The sequence below is a fragment of the Antennarius striatus genome, chromosome 18, assembly GCF_040054535.1.
Source record: "Antennarius striatus isolate MH-2024 chromosome 18, ASM4005453v1, whole genome shotgun sequence".
Lineage (NCBI taxonomy): Eukaryota > Metazoa > Chordata > Actinopteri > Lophiiformes > Antennariidae > Antennarius > Antennarius striatus.
In genome coordinates this window covers 3360840-3382526 of record NC_090793.1, presented here as the reverse complement: position 1 = coordinate 3382526, position 21687 = coordinate 3360840, and the positions used below count along the sequence as shown (strand labels likewise).

At 41.8% G+C, this 21687-nt stretch overlaps 6 protein-coding genes across 6 annotated transcripts; all 6 read right to left on the bottom strand.

Moving 5' to 3' along the window:
- Nucleotides 1–2158: 2158 nt before the first annotated feature.
- Nucleotides 2159–2978, bottom strand: LOC137612471 (heat shock protein 30-like). Its single transcript, XM_068341010.1, has one exon. The coding sequence runs from the start codon at nucleotides 2868–2870 to the stop codon at nucleotides 2253–2255; it is 618 nt and encodes a 205-aa protein (XP_068197111.1). The 5' UTR covers nucleotides 2871–2978; the 3' UTR covers nucleotides 2159–2252.
- A 1557-nt stretch (nucleotides 2979–4535) lies between these two features.
- LOC137612474 (heat shock protein 30-like) lies at nucleotides 4536–5307 on the bottom strand. The gene has a single exon (XM_068341014.1). It carries the CDS (start codon nucleotides 5299–5301, stop codon nucleotides 4684–4686), a length of 618 nt encoding a protein of 205 aa, XP_068197115.1. The 5' UTR covers nucleotides 5302–5307; the 3' UTR covers nucleotides 4536–4683.
- Nucleotides 5308–6966: 1659 nt separating this feature from the next.
- On the bottom strand, nucleotides 6967–7738 carry LOC137612475 (heat shock protein 30-like). Its single transcript, XM_068341015.1, has one exon. It carries the CDS (start codon nucleotides 7730–7732, stop codon nucleotides 7115–7117), a length of 618 nt encoding a protein of 205 aa, XP_068197116.1. The 5' UTR covers nucleotides 7733–7738; the 3' UTR covers nucleotides 6967–7114.
- Nucleotides 7739–9397: 1659 nt separating this feature from the next.
- LOC137612476 (heat shock protein 30-like) lies at nucleotides 9398–10169 on the bottom strand. The gene has a single exon (XM_068341016.1). The coding sequence runs from the start codon at nucleotides 10161–10163 to the stop codon at nucleotides 9546–9548; it is 618 nt and encodes a 205-aa protein (XP_068197117.1). The 5' UTR covers nucleotides 10164–10169; the 3' UTR covers nucleotides 9398–9545.
- A 1657-nt stretch (nucleotides 10170–11826) lies between these two features.
- Nucleotides 11827–12597, bottom strand: LOC137612477 (heat shock protein 30-like). The gene has a single exon (XM_068341017.1). The coding sequence runs from the start codon at nucleotides 12592–12594 to the stop codon at nucleotides 11977–11979; it is 618 nt and encodes a 205-aa protein (XP_068197118.1). The 5' UTR covers nucleotides 12595–12597; the 3' UTR covers nucleotides 11827–11976.
- Nucleotides 12598–14325: 1728 nt separating this feature from the next.
- On the bottom strand, nucleotides 14326–15379 carry LOC137612508 (heat shock protein 30-like). The gene has a single exon (XM_068341054.1). It carries the CDS (start codon nucleotides 15019–15021, stop codon nucleotides 14404–14406), a length of 618 nt encoding a protein of 205 aa, XP_068197155.1. The 5' UTR covers nucleotides 15022–15379; the 3' UTR covers nucleotides 14326–14403.
- Nucleotides 15380–21687: the final 6308 nt, after the last annotated feature.

The window sequence follows — 21687 nt, the reverse complement described above, 5'->3', positions numbered from 1 at the left end:
ACTTCTGCCCTTAGTCTAGCTTCCACTACTCTTTCCCATAACTTCATTGTATGGTTCATCAGCTTTATTCCTTTGTAGTTGCCACAATACTGCACATCCCCCTTGTTCTTAAAAATGGGCACCAGCACACTTCTCCTCCATTCCTCAGGCATCTTCTCACTATCTAAGATCCTGTTGAACAACCCAGTCAGAAACTCTACTGCCACCTCTCCTAGACACTTCCAAACCTCTACAGGTATATCATCAGGACCAACGGCCTTTCCACTCTTCATCCTCTTCAATGCCCTCCTCACTTCATCCTGACTAATCTTTGCTACATCCTGGTCCAAAACAGTCACCTCTTCTAGTCTTTGTTCTCTCTCATTTTTTACATTCATCAACTCTTCAAAGTACTCTTTCCATCTTCCCATCACACTACTGGCACCTGTCAATAGACTTCCATCTCTATCCTTAATCACCCTAACCTACTGTACATCCTTCCCATCTCTGTCTCTGTCTTGCCAACCGGTATAGATCAGTCTCTCCCTCCTTATTGTCCAACCTAGCATACAAGTCATCATAAGCTTCTTGTTTGGCCTTTGCCACCTCTACCTTCACCTTACGCTGCATCTCCCTGTACTCCTGTCTACTCTTCTCCAACCTCTCAGTGTCCCACTTCTTCTTAGCTAACCTCTTTCTCTGTATACACTCCTGTACCTCCTCATTCCACCACCAAGTCTCCTTATCTACTTTCCTTCCAGATAACACACCAAATACTCTCCTACCTGTCTCCCTGATCACATTAGCTGTAGTTGTCCAGTCATCTGGAAGCACCTCCTGACCACCCAGAGCCTGTCTTAACTCCTTCCTAAAAGTCATGCAACACTCTTCCTTTTTCAGCTTCCACCATTTCGTCTTCTGTTCTGCCTTTTTCATCTTCCTCACCACCAGAATCATCCTACACACCACCATCCTATGCTGTTTGGCTGCACTCTCACCTACCACTACTTTGCAGTCACTGATCTTCACATTACATCGTCTACACAAAATGTAGTCTACCTGTGTGCTCCTACCTCCACTCTTATAGGTCACCCTATGTTCCTGTCTCTTCTGGAAGAAAGTATTCACTATAGCCCTTTCCATCCTTTTTTCAAAGTCAACTACTATCTGTCCTTCTGTGTTCCTCTCCTGAATACCAAATCTGCCCATCAGAGCCTCATCACCTCTGTTTCCTGCACCAACATGTCCATTGAAGTCTGCTCCAATGATAACTCTCTCACTTCTAGGTATGCTCTGCAACACTTCATCAAAGTCCAGCCAGAATTTCTCCTTCTCCTCCAGCTCACATCCTACCTGTTGAGGATACCCACTAACAACATTGAATGTCAAACCTTCGATTTCTAACTTCAGACTCATCACTCTCTCTGACACTCTTTTTACCTCCAGGACATTCCTAACAAACTCCTCCTGTTAAGGGTAGTTCAAGTCTGGTCCCCAGGTAGTAGAGACTGACACACGAGTAAAAATCAACAGCTTTCTTGCTCAGGCTAAACAAAAACCAGCTGAGCAAAACAACAAAACTCCAAAAACATAGAAAAGAACTGGCAACTGAGAGAACAGTAGACACTCGCACCATTAAAACAGGACAGTGGCACCTTCCTAGGGAAAAGCCAGGCTTTTTAAGATGAGGCTGATGAGCAGAGTGGGGACTGGTGTGGCTCATCAGCTGCTAGGAGCCAGCCACACCCTCTGCCACAGCTTGACCTGTTAAGAGACAATGAGCGTCACATAATAACAGACCTGCAGAACATACCAATCGAACAGAATCATGACACCTCCTTCAATATAACTCCTATTCCATTTCTCTTCCTATCTACACCATGATAGAACAGCCTGAACCCTGCCCCTAAACTTCTAGACTTGATATCTTTCCACCTGGTCTTATACTCTTGGCGTTCCTCTTTTCTTTCTTCTCTCTTTCCTCCTCTTCTTCTTCAACCAACGGTAGTCCGGTTTCCACCGGCACCCTGTGGTTGAACAGCACCGATGGTGGTCGTTGTTTAATGTTCCCTTATTTTTAGTTATTAAATAAATGAACTTTGATGTAGTTGTGGCCACATGTTTAAAATTATTATAATAATGCAATAATACAAGAGGTAATAACATTTAAAACATGTATTTATTCATCTGTTAACATATCAATACATATATCATGATTATTTAAGACTTATATACAATCCATGGTTCCAGTCACATGTAGATGAGTCCATGTTTTAAGGTGTGTTCTGGCTGCTGTTGTGTGTCTCTGTGCTGCTGCCTTCTCTCTCTGAACACACACTCTTCTGTGTGTTCTCCTCCGAGCTCCTCTTGATCACCAGCTCTCTCTCAGCCTCCTCCACTTGTGGAGCTTCAGCCATCTGGATGTGGAGCTTCCCGTCTGGATCCAGGAAGCAGGTGACGGCTTCAGGGTTGGTTCCCTCTGGAAGATCAAACTCCCGTCTGAACTCCTGGAGTCTGTAGGAGTAGGAGCCTTTCTCCTCCTCCCCCTGCTTCTTCTCTGTCCTCCCGCTGACTCTCAGCTTCCTGCCCACCTGCCTGACAGACAGCTCCTCTGGAGAGTAGCCTCGAGTGTCCAGGGTCAGCCCAAAGTTTGGCCCCTCTTTCTCCAGCTGCTGGAAGACTGGTTGCACCTCCATACTGGTTTGGAACGGCTCCATCTCCTCCTGGATGCTGTTTCGAAGTTGGTCCATCAGATCCAGACTGCTGCAGAGCTGCTGTAGGTTTCTGTGCTGGCAGGACAGAGGTCCAACCTCTGGCCTCAGCCTGCGAACAGGACAGTAGAAGCTCATGACTGGAATGAGGGATGACTGGAGTCCATGAGATCGCAGCATCGTCACTGATCAGAGCTGAGTCCTCTTGTGGTCAGATGAACACTGTTGAGATGTTGTCTTCTGTGCTGTTTGTGTTTCTTTCTGTCTCAGCAGTGGGACTGGCACAGCTTTTATATTCTGACAGGAGGAGCTGCAGAATCTCCTGGAAGATTCCTGTCGTTACCACAGCTCTCCACTGGGTGGAGCTAGAGTCCTGATGTCTCCAGAACATTCCTGTTTGCTCAGGAAGTTTCCTCATGAAGTGTTACAGACAGTTTTGACATATTTAGTAATTATTACCAAAAAAGAAAACATGTGATGTCATTTTTGTCACAATCTGAACGATTGTAAAGTCAATCGATGTTTACATGAAGTAGAAATAAAATATCCTGATATTTAGTTCTCCACACAAATATCGCCATGTGTTTCCACTCGATTTGTAAACTTTGATAGATACTTCTATGAGGTGAAGTACTCTGATCTATAATCAATATCAGTCAGTTTAAGAAAAACACATAGTACACGTGTGTCACTCTATCAACTTCCTCTCAGTCTATGAACTATATTTTCAATGTTTATGGATTAATATCAAAAGGAAATAAAAAGGAATTTAATTATTCTTTATTTAACTGAAGATGTTTTTTAGAACATTCACACTTATTGTCAGCTATTTTAAATTAAGTATGAAAAAAACTTGACAAAAACCTGATAAATATTAACCACACTACTAAAACAGTTTTGTGATGTCCTCAGGTCTTCATGTAAAATATGCTTTTACCTGCTTGACTTTATTTTTATTGTTGTTTTGAAGACAATTTTTGTCAATAAATTCTGAGAATGTTTTAATAGAAACCTGAATTGACGTTTTATCCACAAATAAATTGTACAGAAATGATGAGATCCAAGTCCTCTCCATGTATTTTTTTTTACAGGTCTGTGTGTGAGGCTGGAGCTGACATGTTTTGTTTCCAGCACTGAACTAATGTGATTCAGTCTCATCTGTATGAACCGACTACAAGTAGTATTGATTAAACATCTTAATAATTACATCCCTCTTTAAAGCGGTGAAGAATTGTCATTGTCAGTGTTTGTGTGTTCGTTCTTCCGTTCGTTTGTCCACCAAATATCTTCGCACCTTTGCAGACAGAAAGATGAAACTAACAGCAGATTACTCGGGCGGCACAGGGGATGTAAATGAGATGATGACCTTGACCTTGAGAAAAGTAGGTCAAGGGCAAATTTCAACTTTTGTGCCCTCAGGAACCAGATAAGATGGAAAGACGAGGGAGAAGACCAGTGTGAGCGAGACCGTAGATCAAAGGTAGTGCTTTGATCAATGACAGTAGATCAGAGCACTAGCTTTGATCTTTGACCTAAGCAAGTAGGTCAGGATAAAATGTTGAGTTCAGGGGAAAGCAGACTTCAGGATTGTGTTTGCCATGCTGCGGGATGTTGCAGACGGTAACTGCCTTGGTTGTTGTTTGAATTTATTTTTTTCTTCATTGTTGTACTTTCTTGAGGAAAGTCTGGATGTATATGAGTGATGATAAATGCGATTTCATTTGGGAATATTAAAGTATCTATATTTCCATCTATCCATCTATCATCTAATTTTAGGATCAGATCTTTAGTTTTTATTTTCAATTATTAAATAATTGAACTTTGATGTAGTTGTGGCCACATGTTTAAATTTATTATAATAATGCAATAATACAAGAGGTACAATAACATTTAAAACATTTATTCATCTGTTAACATATCAATACATATATCATGATTATTTAAGACTTATATACAATCCATGGTTCCAGTCACATGTAGATGAGTCCATGTTTTAAGGTGTGTTCTGGCTGCTGTTGTGTGTCTCTGTGCTGCTGCCTTCTCTCTCTGAACACACACTCTTCTGTGTGTTCTCCTCCGAGCTCCTCTTGATCACCAGCTCTCTCTCAGCCTCCTCCACTTGTGGAGCTTCAGCCATCTGGATGTGGAGCTTCCCGTCTGGATCCAGGAAGCAGGTGACGGCTTCAGGGTTGGTTCCCTCTGGAAGATCAAACTCCCGTCTGAACTCCTGGAGTCTGTAGGAGTAGGAGCCTTTCTCCTCCTCCCCCTGCTTCTTCTCTGTCCTCCCGCTGACTCTCAGCTGCCTCCCCACCTGCCTGACAGACAGCTCCTCTGGAGAGTAGCCTCGAGTGTCCAGGGTCAGCCCAAAGATTGGCCCCTCTTTCTCCAGCTGCTGGAAGACTGGTTGCACCTCCATACTGGTTTGGAACGGCTCCATCTCCTCCACGATGCTGTTTTGAAGTTGGTCCATCAGATCCAGACTGCTGCAGAGCTGCTGTAGGTTTCTGTGCTGGCAGGACAGAGGTCCAACCTCTGGCCTCAGCCTGCGAACAGGACAGTAGAAGCTCATGACTGGAATGAGGGATGACTGGAGTCCATGAGATCGCAGCATCGTCACTGATCAGAGCTGAGTCCTCTTGTGGTCAGATGAACACTGTTGAGATGTTGTCTTCTGTGCTGTTTGTGTTTCTTTCTGTCTCAGTAGTGGGACTGGCACAGCTTTTATATTCTGACAGGAGGAGCTGCAGAATCTCCTGGAAGACTCCTGTCGCTACCACAGCTCTCCACTGGGTGGAGCTAGAGTCCTGATGTCTCCAGAACATTCCTGTTTGCCCAGGAAGTTTCCTCACGAAGTGTTACAGACAGTTTTGACATATTTAGTAATTATTACCAAAAAAGAAAACATGTGATGTCATTTTTGTCACAATCTGAACGATTGTAAAGTCAATCGATGTTTACATGACGTAGAAATAAAATATCCTGATATTTAGTTCTCCACACAAATATCGCCATGTGTTTCCACTCGATTTGTAAACTTTGATAGATACTTCTATGAGGTGAAGTACTCTGATCTATAATCAATATCAGTCAGTTTAAGAAAAACACATAGTACACGTGTGTCACTCTATCAACTTCCTCTCAGTCTATGAACTATATTTTCAATGTTTATGGATTAATATCAAAAGGAAATAAAAAGGAATTTAATTATTCTTTATTTAACTGAAGATGTTTTTTAGAACATTCACACTTATTGTCAGCTATTTTAAATTAAGTATGAAAAAAACTTGACAAAAACCTGATAAATATTAACCACACTACTAAAACAGTTTTGTGATGTCCTCAGGTCTTCATGTAAAATATGCTTTTACCTGCTTGACTTTATTTTTATTGTTGTTTTGAAGACAATTTTTGTCAATAAATTCTGAGAATGTTTTAATAGAAACCTGAATTGACGTTTTATCCACAAATAAATTGTACAGAAATGATGAGATCCAAGTCCTCTCCATGTATTTTTTTTTACAGGTCTGTGTGTGAGGCTGGAGCTGACATGTTTTGTTTCCAGCACTGAACTAATGTGATTCAGTCTCATCTGTATGAACCGACTACAAATAGTATTGATTAAACATCTTAATAATTACATCCCTCTTTAAAGCGGTGAAGAATTGTCATTGTCAGTGTTTGTGTGTTCGTTCTTCCGTTCGTTTGTCCACCAAATATCTTCGCACCTTTGCAGACAGAAAGATGAAACTAACAGCAGATTACTCGGGCGGCACAGGGGATGTAAATGAGATGATGACCTTGACCTTGAGAAAAGTAGGTCAAGGGCAAATTTCAACTTTTGTGCCCTCAGGAACCAGATAAGATGGAAAGACGAGGGAGAAGACCAGTGTGAGCGAGACCGTAGATCAAAGGTAGTGCTTTGATCAATGACAGTAGATCAGAGCACTAGCTTTGATCTTTGACCTAAGCAAGTAGGTCAGGATAAAATGTTGAGTTCAGGGGAAAGCAGACTTCAGGATTGTGTTTGCCATGTTGCGGGATGTTGCAGTCGGTAACTGCCTTGGTTGTTGTTTGAATTTATTTTTTTCTTCATTGTTGTACTTTCTTGAGGAAAGTCTGGATGTATATGAGTGATGATAAATGCGATTTCATTTGGGAATATTAAAGTATCTATATTTCCATCTATCCATCTATCATCTAATTTTAGGATCAGATCTTTAGTTTTTATTTTCAATTATTAAATAATTGAACTTTGATGTAGTTGTGGCCACATGTTTAAATTTATTATAATAATGCAATAATACAAGAGGTACAATAACATTTAAAACATTTATTCATCTGTTAACATATCAATACATATATCATGATTATTTAAGACTTATATACAATCCATGGTTCCAGTCACATGTAGATGAGTCCATGTTTTAAGGTGTGTTCTGGCTGCTGTTGTGTGTCTCTGTGCTGCTGCCTTCTCTCTCTGAACACACACTCTTCTGTGTGTTCTCCTCCGAGCTCCTCTTGATCACCAGCTCTCTCTCAGCCTCCTCCACTTGTGGAGCTTCAGCCATCTGGATGTGGAGCTTCCCGTCTGGATCCAGGAAGCAGGTGACGGCTTCAGGGTTGGTTCCCTCTGGAAGATCAAACTCCCGTCTGAACTCCTGGAGTCTGTAGGAGTAGGAGCCTTTCTCCTCCTCCCCCTGCTTCTTCTCTGTCCTCCCGCTGACTCTCAGCTGCCTCCCCACCTGCCTGACAGACAGCTCCTCTGGAGAGTAGCCTCGAGTGTCCAGGGTCAGCCCAAAGATTGGCCCCTCTTTCTCCAGCTGCTGGAAGACTGGTTGCACCTCCATACTGGTTTGGAACGGCTCCATCTCCTCCACGATGCTGTTTTGAAGTTGGTCCATCAGATCCAGACTGCTGCAGAGCTGCTGTAGGTTTCTGTGCTGGCAGGACAGAGGTCCAACCTCTGGCCTCAGCCTGCGAACAGGACAGTAGAAGCTCATGACTGGAATGAGGGATGACTGGAGTCCATGAGATCGCAGCATCGTCACTGATCAGAGCTGAGTCCTCTTGTGGTCAGATGAACACTGTTGAGATGTTGTCTTCTGTGCTGTTTGTGTTTCTTTCTGTCTCAGTAGTGGGACTGGCACAGCTTTTATATTCTGACAGGAGGAGCTGCAGAATCTCCTGGAAGACTCCTGTCGCTACCACAGCTCTCCACTGGGTGGAGCTAGAGTCCTGATGTCTCCAGAACATTCCTGTTTGCCCAGGAAGTTTCCTCACGAAGTGTTACAGACAGTTTTGACATATTTAGTAATTATTACCAAAAAAGAAAACATGTGATGTCATTTTTGTCACAATCTGAACGATTGTAAAGTCAATCGATGTTTACATGACGTAGAAATAAAATATCCTGATATTTAGTTCTCCACACAAATATCGCCATGTGTTTCCACTCGATTTGTAAACTTTGATAGATACTTCTATGAGGTGAAGTACTCTGATCTATAATCAATATCAGTCAGTTTAAGAAAAACACATAGTACACGTGTGTCACTCTATCAACTTCCTCTCAGTCTATGAACTATATTTTCAATGTTTATGGATTAATATCAAAAGGAAATAAAAAGGAATTTAATTATTCTTTATTTAACTGAAGATGTTTTTTAGAACATTCACACTTATTGTCAGCTATTTTAAATTAAGTATGAAAAAAACTTGACAAAAACCTGATAAATATTAACCACACTACTAAAACAGTTTTGTGATGTCCTCAGGTCTTCATGTAAAATATGCTTTTACCTGCTTGACTTTATTTTTATTGTTGTTTTGAAGACAATTTTTGTCAATAAATTCTGAGAATGTTTTAATAGAAACCTGAATTGACGTTTTATCCACAAATAAATTGTACAGAAATGATGAGATCCAAGTCCTCTCCATGTATTTTTTTTTACAGGTCTGTGTGTGAGGCTGGAGCTGACATGTTTTGTTTCCAGCACTGAACTAATGTGATTCAGTCTCATCTGTATGAACCGACTACAAATAGTATTGATTAAACATCTTAATAATTACATCCCTCTTTAAAGCGGTGAAGAATTGTCATTGTCAGTGTTTGTGTGTTCGTTCTTCCGTTCGTTTGTCCACCAAATATCTTCGCACCTTTGCAGACAGAAAGATGAAACTAACAGCAGATTACTCGGGCGGCACAGGGGATGTAAATGAGATGATGACCTTGACCTTGAGAAAAGTAGGTCAAGGGCAAATTTCAACTTTTGTGCCCTCAGGAACCAGATAAGATGGAAAGACGAGGGAGAAGACCAGTGTGAGCGAGACCGTAGATCAAAGGTAGTGCTTTGATCAATGACAGTAGATCAGAGCACTAGCTTTGATCTTTGACCTAAGCAAGTAGGTCAGGATAAAATGTTGAGTTCAGGGGAAAGCAGACTTCAGGATTGTGTTTGCCATGTTGCGGGATGTTGCAGTCGGTAACTGCCTTGGTTGTTGTTTGAATTTATTTTTTTCTTCATTGTTGTACTTTCTTGAGGAAAGTCTGGATGTATATGAGTGATGATAAATGCGATTTCATTTGGGAATATTAAAGTATCTATATTTCCATCTATCCATCTATCATCTAATTTTAGGATCAGATCTTTAGTTTTTATTTTCAATTATTAAATAATTGAACTTTGATGTAGTTGTGGCCACATGTTTAAATTTATTATAATAATGCAATAATACAAGAGGTACAATAACATTTAAAACATTTATTCATCTGTTAACATATCAATACATATATCATGATTATTTAAGACTTATATACAATCCATGGTTCCAGTCACATGTAGATGAGTCCATGTTTTAAGGTGTGTTCTGGCTGCTGTTGTGTGTCTCTGTGCTGCTGCCTTCTCTCTCTGAACACACACTCTTCTGTGTGTTCTCCTCCGAGCTCCTCTTGATCACCAGCTCTCTCTCAGCCTCCTCCACTTGTGGAGCTTCAGCCATCTGGATGTGGAGCTTCCCGTCTGGATCCAGGAAGCAGGTGACGGCTTCAGGGTTGGTTCCCTCTGGAAGATCAAACTCCCGTCTGAACTCCTGGAGTCTGTAGGAGTAGGAGCCTTTCTCCTCCTCCCCCTGCTTCTTCTCTGTCCTCCCGCTGACTCTCAGCTGCCTCCCCACCTGCCTGACAGACAGCTCCTCTGGAGAGTAGCCTCGAGTGTCCAGGGTCAGCCCAAAGATTGGCCCCTCTTTCTCCAGCTGCTGGAAGACTGGTTGCACCTCCATACTGGTTTGGAACGGCTCCATCTCCTCCACGATGCTGTTTTGAAGTTGGTCCATCAGATCCAGACTGCTGCAGAGCTGCTGTAGGTTTCTGTGCTGGCAGGACAGAGGTCCAACCTCTGGCCTCAGCCTGCGAACAGGACAGTAGAAGCTCATGACTGGAATGAGGGATGACTGGAGTCCATGAGATCGCAGCATCGTCACTGATCAGAGCTGAGTCCTCTTGTGGTCAGATGAACACTGTTGAGATGTTGTCTTCTGTGCTGTTTGTGTTTCTTTCTGTCTCAGTAGTGGGACTGGCACAGCTTTTATATTCTGACAGGAGGAGCTGCAGAATCTCCTGGAAGACTCCTGTCGCTACCACAGCTCTCCACTGGGTGGAGCTAGAGTCCTGATGTCTCCAGAACATTCCTGTTTGCCCAGGAAGTTTCCTCACGAAGTGTTACAGACAGTTTTGACATATTTAGTAATTATTACCAAAAAAGAAAACATGTGATGTCATTTTTGTCACAATCTGAACGATTGTAAAGTCAATCGATGTTTACATGACGTAGAAATAAAATATCCTGATATTTAGTTCTCCACACAAATATCGCCATGTGTTTCCACTCGATTTGTAAACTTTGATAGATACTTCTATGAGGTGAAGTACTCTGATCTATAATCAATATCAGTCAGTTTAAGAAAAACACATAGTACACGTGTGTCACTCTATCAACTTCCTCTCAGTCTATGAACTATATTTTCAATGTTTATGGATTAATATCAAAAGGAAATAAAAAGGAATTTAATTATTCTTTATTTAACTGAAGATGTTTTTTAGAACATTCACACTTATTGTCAGCTATTTTAAATTAAGTATGAAAAAAACTTGACAAAAACCTGATAAATATTAACCACACTACTAAAACAGTTTTGTGATGTCCTCAGGTCTTCATGTAAAATATGCTTTTACCTGCTTGACTTTATTTTTATTGTTGTTTTGAAGACAATTTTTGTCAATAAATTCTGAGAATGTTTTAATAGAAACCTGAATTGACGTTTTATCCACAAATAAATTGTACAGAAATGATGAGATCCAAGTCCTCTCCATGTATTTTTTTTTACAGGTCTGTGTGTGAGGCTGGAGCTGACATGTTTTGTTTCCAGCACTGAACTAATGTGGTTCAGTCTCATCTGTATGAACCGACTACAAATAGTATTGATTAAACATCTTAATAATTACATCCCTCTTTAAAGCGGTGAAGAATTGTCATTGTCAGTGTTTGTGTGTTCGTTCTTCCGTTCGTTTGTCCACCAAATATCTTCGCACCTTTGCAGACAGAAAGATGAAACTAACAGCAGATTACTCGGGCGGCACAGGGGATGTAAATGAGATGATGACCTTGACCTTGAGAAAAGTAGGTCAAGGGCAAATTTCAACTTTTGTGCCCTCAGGAACCAGATAAGATGGAAAGACGAGGGAGAAGACCAGTGTGAGCGAGACCGTAGATCAAAGGTAGTGCTTTGATCAATGACAGTAGATCAGAGCACTAGCTTTGATCTTTGACCTAAGCAAGTAGGTCAGGATAAAATGTTGAGTTCAGGGGAAAGCAGACTTCAGGATTGTGTTTGCCATGTTGCGGGATGTTGCAGTCGGTAACTGCCTTGGTTGTTGTTTGAATTTATTTTTTTCTTCATTGTTGTACTTTCTTGAGGAAAGTCTGGATGTATATGAGTGATGATAAATGCGATTTCATTTGGGAATATTAAAGTATCTATATTTCCATCTATCCATCTATCATCTAATTTTAGGATCAGATCTTTAGTTTTTATTTTCAATTATTAAATAATTGAACTTTGATGTAGTTGTGGCCACATGTTTAAATTTATTATAATAATGCAATAATACAAGAGGTACAATAACATTTAAAACATTTATTCATCTGTTAACATATCAATACATATATCATGATTATTTAAGACTTATATACAATCCATGGTTCCAGTCACATGTAGATGAGTCCATGTTTTAAGGTGTGTTCTGGCTGCTGTTGTGTGTCTCTGTGCTGCTGCCTTCTCTCTCTGAACACACACTCTTCTGTGTGTTCTCCTCCGAGCTCCTCTTGATCACCAGCTCTCTCTCAGCCTCCTCCACTTGTGGAGCTTCAGCCATCTGGATGTGGAGCTTCCCGTCTGGATCCAGGAAGCAGGTGACGGCTTCAGGGTTGGTTCCCTCTGGAAGATCAAACTCCCGTCTGAACTCCTGGAGTCTGTAGGAGTAGGAGCCTTTCTCCTCCTCCCCCTGCTTCTTCTCTGTCCTCCCGCTGACTCTCAGCTGCCTCCCCACCTGCCTGACAGACAGCTCCTCTGGAGAGTAGCCTCGAGTGTCCAGGGTCAGCCCAAAGATTGGCCCCTCTTTCTCCAGCTGCTGGAAGACTGGTTGCACCTCCATACTGGTTTGGAACGGCTCCATCTCCTCCACGATGCTGTTTTGAAGTTGGTCCATCAGATCCAGACTGCTGCAGAGCTGCTGTAGGTTTCTGTGCTGGCAGGACAGAGGTCCAACCTCTGGCCTCAGCCTGCGAACAGGACAGTAGAAGCTCATGACTGGAATGAGGGATGACTGGAGTCCATGAGATCGCAGCATCGTCACTGATCAGAGCTGAGTCCTCTTGTTGTCAGATGAACACTGTTGAGATGTTGTCTTCTGTGCTGTTTGTGTTTCTTTCTGTCTCAGTAGTGGGACTGGCACAGCTTTTATATTCTGACAGGAGGAGCTGCAGAATCTCCTGGAAGACTCCTGTCGCTACCACAGCTCTCCACTGGGTGGAGCTAGAGTCCTGATGTCTCCAGAACATTCCTGTTTGCCCAGGAAGTTTCCTCACAAAGTGTTACAGACAGTTTTGACATATTTAGTAATTATTACCAAAAAAGAAAACATGTGATGTCATTTTTGTCACAATCTGAACGATTGTAAAGTCAATCGATGTTTACATGACGTAGAAATAAAATATCCTGATATTTAGTTCTCCACACAAATATCGCCATGTGTTTCCACTCAATTTGTAAACTTTGATAGATACTTCTATGAGGTGAAGTACTCTGATCTATAATCAATATCAGTCAGTTTAAGAAAAACACATAGTACACGTGTGTCACTCTATCAACTTCCTCTCAGTCTATGAACTATATTTTCAATGTTTATGGATTAATATCAAAAGGAAATAAAAAGGAATTTAATTATTCTTTATTTAACTGAAGATGTTTTTTAGAACATTCACACTTATTGTCAGCTATTTTAAATTAAGTATGAAAAAAACTTGACAAAAACCTGATAAATATTAACCACACTACTAAAACAGTTTTGTGATGTCCTCAGGTCTTCATGTAAAATATGCTTTTACCTGCTTGACTTTATTTTTATTGTTGTTTTGAAGACATTTGTTGTCAATAAATTCTGAGAATGTTTTAATAGAAACCTGAATTGACGTTTTATCCACAAATAAATTGTACAGAAATGATGAGATCCAAGTCCTCTCCATGTATTTTTTTATTACAGGTCTATGTGTGAGGCTGGAGCTGACATGTTTTGTTTCCAGCACTGAACTAATGTGATTCAGTCTCATCTGTATGAACCGAGTACAAGTAGTATTGATTAAACATCTTAATAATTACATCCCTCTTTAAAGCGGTGAAGAATTGTCATTGTCAGTGTTTGTGTGTTCGTTCTTCCGTTCGTTTGTCCACCAAATATCTTCGCACCTTTGCAGACAGAAAGATGAAACTAACAGCAGATTACTCGGGCGGCAAAGGAGATGTGAATGAGATGATGACCTTGACCTTGAGAAAAGTAGGTCAAGGGCAAATTTCAACTTTTGTGCCCTCAGAACCAGATAAGATGGAAAGACGAGGGAGAAGACCAGTGTGAGCGAGACCGTAGATCAAAGGTAGTGCTTTGATCAATGACAGTAGATCAGAGCACTAGCTTTGATCTTTGACCTAAGCAAGTAGGTCAGGATAAAATGTTGAGTTCAGGGGAAAGCAGACTTCAGGATTGTGTTTGCCATGTTGCGGGATGTTGCAGACGGTAACTGCCTTGGTTGTTGTTTGAATTTATTTTTTTCTTCATTGTTGTACTTTCTTGAGGAAAGTCTGGATGTATATGAGTGATGATAAATGCGATTTCATTTGGGAATATTAAAGTATCTATATTTCCATCCATCATCTAATTTTAGGATCAGATCTTTAGTTTTTATTTTCAATTATTAAATAATTGAACTTTGATGTAGTTGTGGCCACATGTTTAAAATTATTATAATAATGCAATAATACAAGAGGTAGAGTAACATTTAAAACATGTATTTATTCATCTGTTAACATATCAATACATATATCATGATTATTTAAGACTTATATACAATCCATGGTTCCAGTCACATGTAGATGAGTCCATGTTTTAAGGTGTGTTCTGGCTGCTGTTGTGTGTCTCTGTGCTGCTGCCTTCTCTCTCTGAACACACACTCTTCTGTGTGTTCTCCTCCGAGCTCCTCTTGATAGCCAGCTCTCTCTCAGCCTCCTCCACTTGTGGAGCTTCAGCCATCTGGATGTGGAGCTTCCCGTCTGGATCCAGGAAGCAGGTGACGGCTTCAGGGTTGGTTCCCTCTGGAAGCTCAAACTCCCGTCTGAACTCCTGGAGTCTGTAGGAGTAGGAGCCTTTCTCCTCCTCCCCCTGCTTCTTCTCTGTCCTCCCGCTGACTCTCAGCTTCCTCCCTACCTGCCTGACAGACAGCTCCTCTGGAGAGTAGCCTCGAGTGTCCAGGGTCAGCCCAAAGATTGGCCCCTCTTTCTCCAGCTGCTGGAAGACTGGTTGCACCTCCATACTGGTTTGGAACGGCTCCATCTCCTCCTGGATGCTGTTTCGAAGTTGGTCCATCAGATCCAGACTGCTGCAGAGCTGCTGTAGGTTTCTGTGCTGGCAGGACAGAGGTCCAACCTCTGGCCTCAGCCTGCGAACAGGACAGTAGAAGCTCATGACTGGAATGAGGGATGACTGGAGTCCATGAGATCGCAGCATCGTCACTGATCAGAGCTGAGTCCTCTTGTGGTCAGATGGACACTGTTGAGATGTTGTCTTCTGTGCTGTTTGTGTTTCTTTCTGTCTCAGCAGTGGGACTGGCACAGCTTTTATATTCTGACAGGAGGAGCTGCAGAATCTCCTGGAAGACTCCTGTCGTTACCACAGCTCTCCACTGGGTGGAGCTAGAGTCCTGATGTCTCCAGAACATTCCTGTTTGCTCAGGAAAAATCCTGATATTTGGTTCTCCACACAAGTATTATTAATCACCATGTGTTTCCACTCATTTTGTAAACTTGGATAGATAGATCGGTCGATCGATCGATAGATAGACAGATAGATAGTAGACATAGGTAGACAAGGATAGTTATATACTTTCTTAATCCCGAAGGAAATTCAGTGTAACATCTGCTCACAAAAATACAAATAAATACCCATAGCAGTGACTGAAATAGACAGAAAGACATTACATAATTACATCATTAATTACATAATTAATACAACAATAGTACACATAACATAAAGAAAGGAAGTATAAGAACATGGAAGAACCATAAGAAGGAGACATAGAAGAAGCATAAGAAGACAACATATGAATAAATGGATGAACCGAACTGTGGACTGACACCAAGGACCACAACAGAGTATCTCCACAGTGCATTATCAGTGCATCCCAGCACCCCCAGTCTATCCCCTCTTGGCCGACCTTGATGACCCTGCAGTTTCAGCTTCACCCCCGCTCCTTCTGAGAGAATGGTTGTACCCCCTGATGGGTACAACCATTCAAAGGAGGTCCTGAGTCTCTCAGTGGAGGAGCTCGGTGACAGCAGTCTGCCACTGAAAGAGCTCCTCTGCTGGGAAAAGGTGGTGTGCAGGAGGTAGGCGGTGTTCCCCAGGATCGATCTAAACTTGGACATAGTCCTCCTCTGTGGAATAGTCTCCACAGAGTCCAGGTCCTGGCTGATCACAGAACCAGCCCTCCGGATGAGCTTGTCTAGGCGCTCGGTGTCCCGTTTCCTGGCACCACCACCCCAACACACAATGGCGTAGGACAGCACACTGGACACTATGGACTGGTAGAACAGTCTAAGCAGATCAGAGCTGATGTTGAAGGAGGCCATCCTCCTCAGGAAGTACATCCTACTCTGACCTTTCTTGTGCACAGTCCAGGTTGTAGGACCAGTCCAGTCTGCTGTCCAGCTGCCTCCACTACCTCCATCTCCTTACTCCTGATGACCACTGGCTGTGGGGAGGGGGGTGCCTGCCGGAAATGGCAGTTGAGATGGGGTCCTGGGGTAGATAGGTGAGGTGGACGGAGAGGGAGAGGGGGAGGCAGGTGAGCTCCACGTTCCCCTGCACTGTACTGCGGCCCTCTCCGTAGCCGGTGATGGCCCTCATGCCCCCCCCTCCCCCTCCCAGGACCACACGCACCTGGTTGCGCCCCAGCTGGTTCTCCAGCTTCCTCCTGTAATTCTCTTTAGCCTCCATCAGGCAGAGTCTCACTGCTTGCAGGGCCTTCCTCATCTCCTCCCCATTCCCACTCCTGAACGCCTGTTCTTCCTGGTCAGGACAGCCTTCACCTCCTTGGTTACCCAGGGTTGGTTGTTGGGGTAACACTTGACTGTCCTGACAGGTACCATTGTGTCCACGCACAAGTTCATATAATCTGTTAAACATACCTGCTTGACTTAATTTTTATTGTTGTTTTGAAGACATTTGTTGTCAATAAATTCTCAAAATGTTTTAATAGAAACCTGAATTAACATTTTATCCAAAAATAAAAAATGTACAGAAATGATGAGATCCAAATCCTCTTCATGTATTTTTTATTATAGGTCTGTGTGTGAGGCATGAGCTGCAGATAGAAAGATGAAATCAACAGCAAATTACTCAGCTTCATCGTCTGCTGCTGCATTTCCTTTGCCAATCCAAGAATTGTTCTTCTGATCTGCAGCCAGACTGCCTGAATCTTCTCATTCTAACGTGTGTAGCCTCTCTACCTGCTTTCCTGTTCCGTAATGTGTTATATTATCACCCTTATTTCTACCTCTTGGGTCGAGGGTCGGAATACTCATCGCAAGGCCGTACGACAAACACACATAAACATACAAACACCTTCGGAAGATTGATGTGATCAACGTGAGTACCGTTTCCTCTCCTTTGTTCACACTCCTTGTGCTTTGTTCTACACGTGTAAATAAGTAAGTCAGTCAGTCACTCAGTGTCAGCTAACCAGACAGACCAATACTTTAACTAATATTGCTTCTTTACATGTTTGATGACCATGATGTAGTTCAACTCAGTAAAGCTAATTCACCACTAGATGGCGCCACAGTATGATTTAAATTTAGCATCACGTTCGATTAAAAGCAGGAATTTAATATGTGTGTGTGTGTGTGTGTGTGTGTGTGTGTGTGTGTGTGTGTGTGTTTGTCCATAAATGCTTGGTTAAATGATTCCACTAAACTCCTTCCATGCAAAACAGCTAGAAGAAAGTAATTTCAACAAAAATAGAAAAGCTGTCATTAAAATGGATCACATCGTATTTTAACAAAGAAATTCCCGTTAAAAATAAAATAAAATGTGAAGCTGCTTTAGAAAGCAGCAGCTGACAAGTGAGTTACTATGAAATGAAGCGATTGGACAGAATATTTCCCGTTATGTCATCATAACAGTAAATTTACCCTTGAAATTTAGAACTTGTAGGGAAAAAAAAGAACTATTTGCATTTAAAGTTCATCCAGTGTTGGATGAAGCCTAATTTAACTTGACAAATCAAGTCCTGAACAATTTTCCCAGAAATCTTTAACATGATTTTTTCCCCCCATCTTTCTCTTCCTTGTTTCATTTTTGTTATTTCTGTGCTCTGAATAGTATTTTCTCCTTGAAGCAAATCTATAAAACTGAAATGTCATTTCATACTATTCAATACTGAATTTATTATTGAAAGGTTAAATAAATCATCTTAATTGTTGTATCTGCAGTTACTTTTCTAATACTACCCTGGACTGGGTGTAAACCCTTTCTAGGGCTCTTTGGCTCATGTCTCTGTCAAGCAGGTTTATACTAAGAGGCCCTTTTGTTTTTCCCTGTTTTAATCACTGTGTAATAACTGCTGAGTACTTGAGGCTCCACATGTGGCCGTAAAGCCTGAAACCGACATCCATGACTCACACCATTCATCACAATACATGGAATTGTATATCCAGAGTAGTAACTGCTAACAGCCATTCTGTGGACTAGCAGTGTGACCTCCAGCTCACTGGTTATTGCTGACTCGACAGCGTTAAGGGCTCGTACGTCCTCTCATGAGCTCCATTTGAGAAACTAGTTTCCATGTTTGAGTCTGGGACAAACAAACTTTTAACGCCAACCACACGAACAATGAAAATTGTCTGACTTTCAGGCCACTAATAGACGTATTTACCAGATCTGGCTGTAAGAAGGCAGCTGAAGGAGCTCTCTCCTAATGGATTCTATGTTCCATTGTTTATTATCTCAGGGTTGCGATCGATGTTTTAGATTTAGAACCCCCCCCCCCCCAAAAAAAACCTCATTAACATTTTTCACAGGCTGAACTTTCACTCAAATGTATGCTTTGGACCCATGTGGGAGAATGGAAACTGCAGCTGAGCCATCCAGATGATGATCCATCTTAATTAAACTATTGTTTGTTAACCTATAAATCAGGTTACTTAGGAACAAACCTGGTAACAGACTCATTTAACTTTCCCAGTTCAAGACAAAAAAAAAAAAATTGTCACGCTGTTTATTTTCACAGAAAACAACCGTGTATCCTGCCTCTCGATTCGCCGGTTGATTTGCCCTCAATAGCTGAGGGCTAATGAGTCACTCTCGCAGACCTTCCCTCAAGAGCAGATGTCTTTCAGCAAACAGCAAAGGAGCCAGCGTCTGACAGAAATCTTCCGAGCCTGTTGCCACTTTGGTGCTGAAACCAACAGACAGCGACGCTTCACTCATTGACAAAGAGGGCTTTCACATCAGAGACCTGCAGCGGTTCTCTGGAGACCACACCACATCAGCGCTCCAGCATCCACGTCGTCCGAGCAGTGAAGCCCCGGGTGTGGTCCTTCCACCCCCCCCACTGGAGCCAAGGATGTCACATCACACATCCAACATCTGACTGTACAGACGTTTTGTTTCTGCGGGTTAATTAGACATTCCCAGTAAGCCATGAAGTTGTTAGAGGTCAGTGTGTGGTGGGCAGAGAGAAAGACTTCATTTACGGTGACGGGCCGTGGCGTGGTGAGGTTCAACGTTCACGATGCAGCGGACGTGACAAGAGGGCGGCGATGTTGTCGAGGCTAGCTACCCAATAAAACTCCAGAGGAGTCTCTGAACATGCACTTGATGTTTCTTAGAGGAGCTTGTAATGGTTTGAAAGACAAACATCTACATTACAATTACGTTGGAAATCCAACCTAATTGTGCTTAAACACACAGCAGGGTATTTTGGGAAGGGCTGTATCACTTTTTTTTTTTTTGCCAAGAGCAAAATGAAAATATCAGCTAATGAGAGTGAACCTACTTTCTGTTTGCCGTACAAACATGAGAGAGGTCAATCATCCAATTTTAATTTTATGATGTAGGTTTCAGTGCAGAAGCAATGAGTAGAGACAAGTCTTCCATTGCCAAGCTAAGCTCGGTGATTGTAGCTTTATACAGTCTAAAGTGGGAATATTTTATATCACAGGATGGAAATGCTTCAAGAAAAGTTTGATAAGTTTGTATTTTTTTTGGGAAAGCTCTAACAATCCTAACAGAAATCAACAATTTGAATACTTTGATCAAATATATATGAAGAAAGATCTGTCTTGCTGTCCAGGTGGAGCCCAGTAACAAACATCTATCAAGTGGCTGCTGCAGCATCAGTACCAAACCAAGACAAAGTTATTGCCAGGTTCGGTAGTCTTATTGGACAGGGATGGATTTCAGCATTTATATACATATGACAATTCAAGAAAGTCATATCTTCACCTCTGTCTGTTCGTTTGCTGGTTGGTTTGTTGGTTTGTTTACAGAATTATACAAAAATCACAGAAGGAAATTCCACCAAACCTGGTGGAAGGATGAAGCAGATTGGACAACAACTCGGAAATAAATACAAACTATTGAGCCAATTCCCACCAAAGTTTGATTTATCAAGTTCTTCAACTATAAAGATACTTCATCATGTTCATCGGCCACCGCCACCACCTTTATAGGATACCATTCCAAGACATTTGTGTATTAAACAATAACTAGGAAATTTCTAGCGGAACAGGCTCGCCTCATTAATGTCTCCCAGCTGCTCAGTGAGTGCCAGGGGTCGTTTTGAGGCAGCTCATATTTACGATTTCAGGTGAAAGAGGAAGTCCTGAATGGATGGGGTAGCATTTCCTTGGTTGGACATTTTCAAAATCCAAGTTTCCTCTTGCTGCCAACAACAAATATTGAATATTTGTTATTGGAACAAGTTAATTCACAGCAAAAAAAAAAACCTCATGTCTGTGCCGAGTCTTGGATGGATGACTCGTCCTTACCTAGTCATCCTCAAAATGTGTTCCCAATTGTAACAAGATGCCTCTGTAGAGTATTCATCTGCAGCCTCAGGACTTTCCACATCAACACAAAGCTCACACAGCTATGCATATCTTAGAACTGGGATTTTATCCAGGAGTCTTTTACAGGGTTTCAACAAATCCCCAAGCAAAAATGTGAATAATTCATCTTTGCAAAATTAACGCAATGAGAACATCTAGATTGGGGACCAATTCTTACAAAACCTTAATTTCTTTAAATTTAGGGTTCTGTCTTGTGATGACGTTTGAAAACCACAATTTTAGAGACCTCCTGAAAAAAATAATACAGGAAAAATTTCAACAGGGAAACGTTCCTTTGCCATCAAAAAGTGAATCTGCTTCAAAAACAACATTTGTCCGCCTGACTTCACCAGCAAGATTATGTGTGGAATCTACATGGAATCTTAAAAGGCTAAAAAATAATAAGCCGAGTATTCGCAGCTGACAGCTCTTTTGAATTCATTTCAAGACGATGTGACCCTAAATGTTCCCCATAGTTGTGTAATATCGCACAGTATTTTAACCCATTTGTTTCAACTTTTACTGCTGTACAATTTTAACACTATAAAACAATTTTTATTAGACGACTCCTTTTTTTTTTTTTTATATGTACAGCTGGGTTCAACCAGCGTCCTGCCTTTGTTGATTCCTAAAAGCATGTTGAAGAAATGGATGGGAGGGCCTTTGTGGTCAGTAAGACAAACAACACAATTGAGGATGTATTTTGAGCTCAGACAGCAGAACCGCATCAGATGCAGTGGTGCTGTCTGAGCCGACCCACCTACAACCCCCCCCACCCCCACCCCCCATCGCCTTCTCCTATGGATGCTTTTCCACCAAAAGATGCTGCTTTCCTTCCATAGCATTCTATTTACTGAGAGCAGGCACCCATGACTTTGTCAATGAAAGATATTTTCACAAAAAACATTCAGTTCAAGCACTTTTGTGTGGAAAGAACGCAAATTTCTCTGTATTTAAAAGGAAGGGGTGGTGGTGGTGGTGGTGGTGGGGGGACTAGGAAACTTGGACCGTTTCCATTCCAGTCTATCCCCTCCCCTCCCTCCCTTCTACTCCCTCTTTCTTT

Coding starts and splice junctions, on each gene's coding strand:
- LOC137612476 (XM_068341016.1), bottom strand. CDS start 10,163: ATGCTGCGATCTCATGGACTCCAGTCATCCCTCATTCCAGTCATGAGC.
- LOC137612474 (XM_068341014.1), bottom strand. CDS start 5,301: ATGCTGCGATCTCATGGACTCCAGTCATCCCTCATTCCAGTCATGAGC.
- LOC137612471 (XM_068341010.1), bottom strand. CDS start 2,870: ATGCTGCGATCTCATGGACTCCAGTCATCCCTCATTCCAGTCATGAGC.
- LOC137612477 (XM_068341017.1), bottom strand. CDS start 12,594: ATGCTGCGATCTCATGGACTCCAGTCATCCCTCATTCCAGTCATGAGC.
- LOC137612475 (XM_068341015.1), bottom strand. CDS start 7,732: ATGCTGCGATCTCATGGACTCCAGTCATCCCTCATTCCAGTCATGAGC.
- LOC137612508 (XM_068341054.1), bottom strand. CDS start 15,021: ATGCTGCGATCTCATGGACTCCAGTCATCCCTCATTCCAGTCATGAGC.